The sequence below is a fragment of the Hevea brasiliensis genome, chromosome 8, assembly GCF_030052815.1.
Source record: "Hevea brasiliensis isolate MT/VB/25A 57/8 chromosome 8, ASM3005281v1, whole genome shotgun sequence".
Classification (NCBI taxonomy): Eukaryota; Viridiplantae; Streptophyta; class Magnoliopsida; order Malpighiales; family Euphorbiaceae; genus Hevea; species Hevea brasiliensis.
The window spans coordinates 64,691,524-64,699,629 of NC_079500.1; the positions used below are offsets into that span (position 1 = coordinate 64,691,524).

General features: G+C 38.5%; 1 protein-coding gene across 1 annotated transcript; it reads left to right on the forward strand.

The window, feature by feature from the left end:
- Nucleotides 1-5,583: 5,583 nt before the first annotated feature.
- Nucleotides 5,584-6,267, forward strand: LOC110668670 (uncharacterized). Its single transcript, XM_021829989.2, has 2 exons — nt 5,584-5,976; nt 6,064-6,267. The coding sequence occupies exons 1-2, from the start codon at nt 5,584-5,586 to the stop codon at nt 6,265-6,267; spliced, it is 597 nt and encodes a 198-aa protein (XP_021685681.2).
- Nucleotides 6,268-8,106: the final 1,839 nt, after the last annotated feature.

Here is an 8,106-nt window from a genome sequence, read left to right on the forward strand (position 1 = left end):
AAATTAAATTTATATTTAAAGTGTTTAAATATGAATTTAATTGATGAGAAATTAATTAATAGAGATTAATTAATTAATTTATATTTGATATAAATTAATTAGAAGAAGAAAATAATTATTTTGGGTTGAGAACTCAAAATTAAGACACAGGGAATTTTGGTCATTTTGCAGTGTGACACGTGGCACCATGAGATGGTGACACATGGCATAACACATAAGCTTGCCAAATATTTTAATCATGTAAGATGATTAAAATCAAGATTAAATATAGGTTTGACACTTGGCACAATGTGATTGGGTCACTTAAACCTAGAGCTAATCAAAAGGTGACATGTGGCTAGGGTTTAATGTGTTAACCTAGCTATTTAAGTGGGGTTATGAAAAGAAAACACAACCAGCAGCCTCTCCTCTCATATGTCACGCCACTTTGAGCCTCTCCAGCTATTTCTCTTCATCTCTCATCAATTCAAAGAGATTAGCCATCAATCTCTTGAATTAAGAACACTAGAAATTGTTTCTAGTGTCCTGCTTGCATCTCTAATCTCTTAAAAGGCGTAACTTGAATTTCTAATTAATAGAAAAGGCTTTAGAAGCTGTTCAAGGGCTGCCATAGGTGTTCTTGGTGTGGACAAGCTAGAGGGACAACATCCGTGTCCTCAAGACGAATCTCAAAGGCGCAGACACTGCAGACATCAAGAGGTTAGTGTAATCGTTCTTGATTTAATCTAGGGTTCTAAAATTAATCTGATTAATTTTAAAATCTTAAATGGCAAATACAGATCCAAAAACATATTAAAAGAGTTTTAATATGTTGTTTATCATTGAAATTAAATAGATAAAAATAAATCTTGCATGGTGCATGTGACCCTAGGTGAAAATTTTTGAATTCAATGGTATAATCTTGTGTTTTTCACGCTTCCGTTCCTTCAGGTATCTAGTACCTCGGGCCGTCACCCATCGGTCACATATGCATCTCCCGGTGTGCAACAGAACAGCTAACAAGCTGTAAATACATCAGGCACAAGGCCAAATCTCAATGCAAGGTCAGAATGGCTAAAAGCCATAAAATCACGGAATGGCATATTGCCATGTGCAGTACTGCTAACTGAACCCTATTGGCATGCCAAACTATCCAAACCAATCTTGTTAGGTATACTAGGGCATTTGATACTTTAAAATTCTCCAATCTTTGAATTTTAAGTTTTGGTGTCACTATTCACCTCTTTGATCAACTAAAATGTTGACTTTTAGGTAGAAATTAGGTACATTGGTTTTGGCACTCCCAACATACCACATTTTACATTTAAAACTTGTTGGAATTGGTCACCATTACCATTTCTAACTTAAAACTAAGAGGGCAGAAATTTCAGTTTTTGAAGCCTAAGTTTACTGTTCCATTAAGCACTGTTACAGTGGGAATTTGAAGAAATGGAAAACATGAAAGTTGTTCCTTATTTTGTCTAGTTGAATTTCCTTTTTTGAATCACTCCATTTGGAGTTTTGTAGCTCCAGATATGGTCCAAAAACCACAGCTGGCCGGATTACCAAAACTGCAGAGTTACCAAATCTACAGTACCATGAACAGTGACTGTGACTGCCATTTGGGTTAGGTTCTGGTCATAATTTGGGGTAGGTTTCTTCATGAAAGTTGTTTTTCTATGTCTTAACTTGTTGCTGTAAAAATTTCAGGTCAATTGACCATATCTACAGTGAGTTATGGCCAAATGAACAGTTACTGTTCATTTGGTCATTTCTGCAGGTGCTGTTGCAGGGTATCCGGATTGGGGCCAACTTTTGGTCCACTTGCTTTGGTCTTTTGGGCATGGTTTCTTCAGAAAAAATGTGCCATTATAAGCCTAGTTTCATGTCCAATTGGCCAAACACCAATTGGACCTACACAGCCAGATATATGGCTGTCCAAGTGGGCTGGAATCTCAGCCACTCTGCTGCTGTCCCTAGGCAGCCTACACATTCACTTTGCCATGCTCTTTTTCAGTCCAAATTGTGGTCAACTTACCTAAAATGGTCACTAATTGACCATTAAAATGTTCTCTAACAATTTCCTAAGCCAAGTCAAATTTTCACTTCTCAAAACCCTAGTTTTCATTATAAGTTTTCACAATATACCTTAATTACTAACTCATTCACTATACATATATATATATACCTTAAACATCTTCTTAAGTCCACTCTAAGTCCATTAAAACAATCAAAGTCATTCCTTCCTTAGGGCTGCCAAAATTCATGTACACATACACATGAGTTTTTGTCCATTTGAATTATAATTTCTTAGTAAATTCAAGTCCCTAATCATGAAATTAATGAGTTTTAGGGATATAGATGCACTAACCTTTAAGTGGCAGAATTTTTCCCAAGCTTAACTTCACTTTCCTTCTTCTTCTTGGCTGCCAAAAGGTTATGCAAGGTGCAAGGATAAATTTTTGTGAAAGGAGTAGGAGGAATTATAGTGAAAAGAGGAGAGAATTGAAGCTTTGATTGAAATCAATGGAGGTTGTCTAGGGCATGTTTCGGCTGGCTTTTGGGGAGGGAGATGGCTGCTGTATTTTTGGTTATTTTGGTCTTCATTTAGTCTCTTTTATTAGTTAGTCAAATGGTTGCTTAATTGTGATTGGTGGACAATTTTAAATGACATCACAATGATGTCACAAATTGCATATATTGTATTTTTCTTTTCTTTCCTCCACTACTCATTTCCAATTTAATTTCTAGTAATGTTTATTCATATTTTATGTCATATTAATTATTTACTCAACTGGACAAGTCGCCCAAAAATCACCTCTGAAGGCAAAATGACCAAAATGCCCTCTGTTTGGCTTAACGGGTCAAAATTGTCTGTACCGATTAGAAAATTTTTCTAGGTATTTTCTTGGCATTCTAATACCATAGGAACCTCAATGACCCTTCTATGGAATCCCAAAAATTATTTTATAATTTTCCCCCGGGTCTAGGGCTCCTAGTTGCGAGAACCGCAACTTCCCTCTGGGTTACCCCTCGCTAGGGCACCGGCTCGTTTAACTTGGTTGTATTTTATTTCTAAAATTTTTACTAAATTTTTCTTATTAATATTTGAGTTAATTTTGGTTCCTCCCTTTAGTTTAAATATTGTTCCGGACGTTCTAGCTGTCCGGACCGACACCGGTCACCGGAATAGTAGAATGTACGAAATTGCTACCGGGAGGGTGTTACATCTATGAGGTGCCTAAAATGATGTAAAGAAATCATTTGTGGTAAGAAAGAGCTCTGATGATATTAAAAGTTAGTATCATATCTCATTACCAATTAGTAATGAGCCTAGTGAGTCACACACATACACAAGTAATCACCAAGTTAAATGTGATTTAATTGATTAATTAAAGAGTTTAATTGATTAATTAAATAGGTTTGGTTTTCAATAAGATTGTGAAGTCTCTAGCATGGCTTGAAACCAAATCTAGATTATTGGATGTATAGTATAAGTTAAATTTATATTTAAAGTGTTTAAATATGAATTTAATTATGAGAAATTAATTAATAAAGATTAATTAATTAATTTATATTTGATATAAATTGATTAGAAGATGAGAAATAATTATTTTGGGTTGAGAACTCAAAATTACAACACAAAGGTAATTGGTCATTTCACAGGATGACATGTGGCACCATGAGGTGGTGACACATGGCATCATGGTCTGTCATTTGTCTTCCTATCATGCAAGATGATCAAAGTCAAGATTAAGTCTAGCTTTGACACTTAGCTTAATGTGATTAGGTCACTTAAAATTAAGATACAATCAGGTGTTGACATGTGACAAGGGTTTTAAGTGATGACGTAATTATATAATCTGATGTTATGAAAAAAAAAAAAAAAATCAGCCACTCTCTTCTTATTTTCTTCAAGGTGCTGCCACCCTTATGTTCTCCTCTCTTCTTCTTTTTCTCTCATCAATTCAACGAGAATTTCCCATATTCTCTTGAATTAAAATTGCTAGAAATTGTTTCTAGTGTCCTATATACATCTACAACCTCTCTAAAAGCTAATCCCTAATTTTTAATTGGTTGGCAAGGCTTGAGAAGCTGTTCAAGGGGCTGCCATTGATGATCTTGGTGTGGACAAACTAGAGGGACAACATTTGGAGTCCTAAGTGCTTCCCAAAGGTACCAATCACATCTGTAGTGCATCAAAAGGTTAGTGCACATGTTATTCTTTTAATCTAGGGTTCTAATGAATTAATTTGTTAATTCAAAAATCTTAAATGGTAAATGTTGAACCTAATACATATTAAAAGTGTTTTAATATATAATTGAACATTGAAATCAATTAGGTATATAATGAATATTGCATGATGCATGAGACCCTAGAAGAAAAATTTTTGAATTCAATGTTCTAATCTAACAATTTTCATGCTTTCGCTCCTTCAGGTAAATCACTCTATGATGCATGGGAGAGATATAAAGACCTACAGAGGTAATATTCACACCATGGCATAGAAGATTGGCTCCTAGTTCAGAATTTCTATAATGGGCTACTGCCCTTACAAGGAGCATAGTAGATTCAACTGCAGAAGGTTACCTAATGGAGAAAACAGTAGCACAAGCACTTGAACTTCTGGAGAGGGTCGCTTACCACAACTACGAGTGGTCAAATGAAAGGGGAAACACAAGAAGAATAATAGGGATCCTGAAAGTGGATGCCCCAAGCATGATAAATGCTCAGTTTGACCAGCTCCCAAAAAGACTTGATAGAATGCAAGCCAATGCTATAGGGATGAACAATTAATACTGCAACAACTGTGGAGGAGGGTTTATGACTTTAGAATGCAATAATTGCAATGAACCCTCTATGGAACAACTGAACTATGTGAATAACGGAGGAAACTTCAACTAGAGGCAGCTCAACAATCCATACGTAAATACCTATAACCTTGGATGGAGAAACCACCTTAACTTCTCATGGTCCAACTTGCAGAATCAGCCCATGAATAAGTAGCAAGGGTACAGACTACCAGCACCCCCAGGATTTCAGAATAGAGGACAAAATTTTGCACAGCCACAACCACTCCTTAACCTCAATAGCCTAAACCAAAGTTGACTATGGAATCCATGATAGAGAGCTTCATAGCAACACAACAATAGCAAAATGAAATGATAAAGCAATTAGCTTACAGAATGGACTAATAAGCCACCCACAATAAGATGCTTGAAAACCAAATTACCCAGCAGGCAAGTTCTTTAAGCAAGGCTGCTAGTAAATTGCTAAGTCAACCAGAAATAAACCCCAAAGAGCACTATAAGGCAGTTACCTTGAGGAGTGGTAGAACATTAGAAAAACAACCATTAGAGGGAAAATCAACTGAACAAACCCTTAATGAACCTAAAAACCAAACAGAGGAGAAAGAAGAAGAAGCTAAAAAGGAGCAGGAGGAGGAAATCAAGAAGAAGAAGGAGCTACTAGAGCCATATCAATCTCCTCTACCTTTTCCCCAGAGATTCCAGAAGGCTAAATTGGATAAGCAGTTTGAAAAGTTTTTAGAAGTTTTGCAGAAACTCTAAATCAGCATTCCCTTTACAAAAGCACTGTCTCAGATGCCATCCTACACCAATTTCCTTAAAGAGATTCTTTCAAAGAAAAGAAAGCTAGAAGACTATGAGACTGTTGCTCTTACAGAGGAATGCAGCGCTATACTGCAAAACAAGCTACTACTAAAGCTGAAGGATCCAAGAAGCTTTTCCATACCTTGTCTTATTGGCAACATGATTATAAACAAGGCACTCTGTGACCTAGGTGCAAGTGTAAGTCTAATGCCTTTGTCAATATGTAAGAAGCTAGATGTAGGAGAGCTTAAACCCACAACAATTTCACTACAATTGGTTGATCGGTCTGTAAAGTACCCTGTGGGCATCCTAAATAACATCCCTATTAAGGTGGGAAAGTTCTTCATCCCAGTTGATTTTGTTGTTTTGGAAATAGAGGAAGACGTCTAAATTCCTATCATTCTGGGAAGACCTTTCTTGGCAACCATCGGAGCTATCATAGATGTTAAGAATGGGCGGTTAACTTTCAAGGTAGGAGATGAAGAAGTGGAATTCAACTTGTTTAGAACAATGAAGCACAAACTTGAGCCTGATGAATGCTTAAAGGTTGATATAGTTGATAAGATAGCTAAAGAAGCATTTTATAAAGCACATCCTAAAGATCCTCTTGAAGCATGCATAGTGCATAGCCACACAGCAGATAATGAGGACACAAAAATTATAGCTTATGCATAGTCTTTAACAACCAATCCACCCCTACCCTTAGCTCAAGCTTTCAAGGTGGAAGAGCTAAAAGAGGAGCAGCTAAAGAGCAAGTAGTAAGAAGACAGAGAGTTACACGGGCCCCCTAATAAATTTACATGGGCCGTGTAACTTAAGTGTCAAAGTGACTTGCAAACAGAAAGTTACATGAGTCCCCAAACATATTTACATGGACCGTGTAATCTAGCAAAAAGGGGAAATTCTATATAGGAAATTACATGGGTCCTCAGACCAGGAGCAATGTAGTGATACATGCCCCATGTATAATGTCGCAGACACGATACCTGGGGCGCAAAAATGCTCGAAACGATGGGTCAAAACAACCCTTTAAATTCCCCTCTCACCTCCTCCCACTTAAAGACTCTTCCTCTCCATGACTCTTTCTCTTTAAAAACCTCCCAAATCTCCTCTTTCCTCACAAAACCCTAACCTTTCCTCCTCTCAAAAGCTCCAATGGCACCTTCAAAATGCCCTACAAGGAGAGTAGGCTCTTCATCTATGCAAGGAGGAGATTCCTCACCATCACCTCCTCAGCCATCACCCTAGTGCCTAAGAACAAGGCAAGCCCCACCTCCACCACCTCAACCCCAACCACAACCCATACCCCAACCACAACCTGCACCTTAACCATAACCTCCATAGCCAGCACAACCTGAGTTCTCCATCGCCTGGCCATTCCGTGATTACACCCACCGAGACTTATGTGCATAACTTAACAACAGGAGGATTATCTCCACCAAGTACATGGATTTCAAGTTATTGGAATAACTTAGCCTACGCAAGGAGGTTGATGGGCCACTCGACAGCATTAGGTGGACTAGATTCTCCCAACTCCAATTTCTCGCCTACCAGGACACCACACTGGAGTTCCTTGGGAGCTTCAAGGCCACCCTATGGCCCACTGATAGAGAAGATAGGTGGAGGATCAAATTTCAATTACTTGGCATTCATTGAGTGATGAACATGGACGAGTTCAATGCGGTGTTCGACTTTGACAGCATCGAGTTCTAGGAGATCCCACAAAATATAATGATCTACAATAGCGTGGACTTCTGGCACCCCATAGCACCGAACACCAACATCTATAACTCCAGTAAGTCCAAATCCTCTGGTATCACCAGCCCCACTTTACGGTATATGCACAGGCTCACCGCCCACATAATCACGGGCCGTGGTGACAATTTAGGCATGGTGAACGCCAATGAGCTATTCTTCCTATGTTGTATGGTCACCAGGCAGTGTTGCAACACTGGATTCTTCTTGTACAACCACCTTTGTCGCCTATCTCACTAGCCGATAGGGCATATAGTGCTTAGTGATCTCATCACAGCTATTGCACTGTATTTCAGATTCGTCCGGGGGCATCACAGGCTGCGCTTCATCCTTGGCATCTCCAAAATTGACAAGACCATCTGCATATCCATGGGGATATGTAAGAAGGTTGGAAACACAAGTTTCCTTGTCAATGCTAAAGCGAACGTCATCCTTGGGAGGGAAAAAGCACGGGAAGACTTGGTGAACCTTCACAGGCATGGGAGGAAGCCCAAAAGCCACTCCACCATGAGTCCCCCACTTGAATGCTTCCCTACATGCCACCACTGATAGAACCCATCTTGCATACCTTCAGTGTATGGAGAGCACCCTAAAAAATAGGATGCAAGCACTCGAAGATAGCCTCCAGGAAGCCCACAACAAGCTTGATATGATAATGGAGAGACTAGACAGAGAGGGACCCTCATCACCATCAGAGACTTTCTAAAGTTAGGACTTTAGGGGTTCTTTCATGTAAAATTTATATGCCTTAGTCCTAAA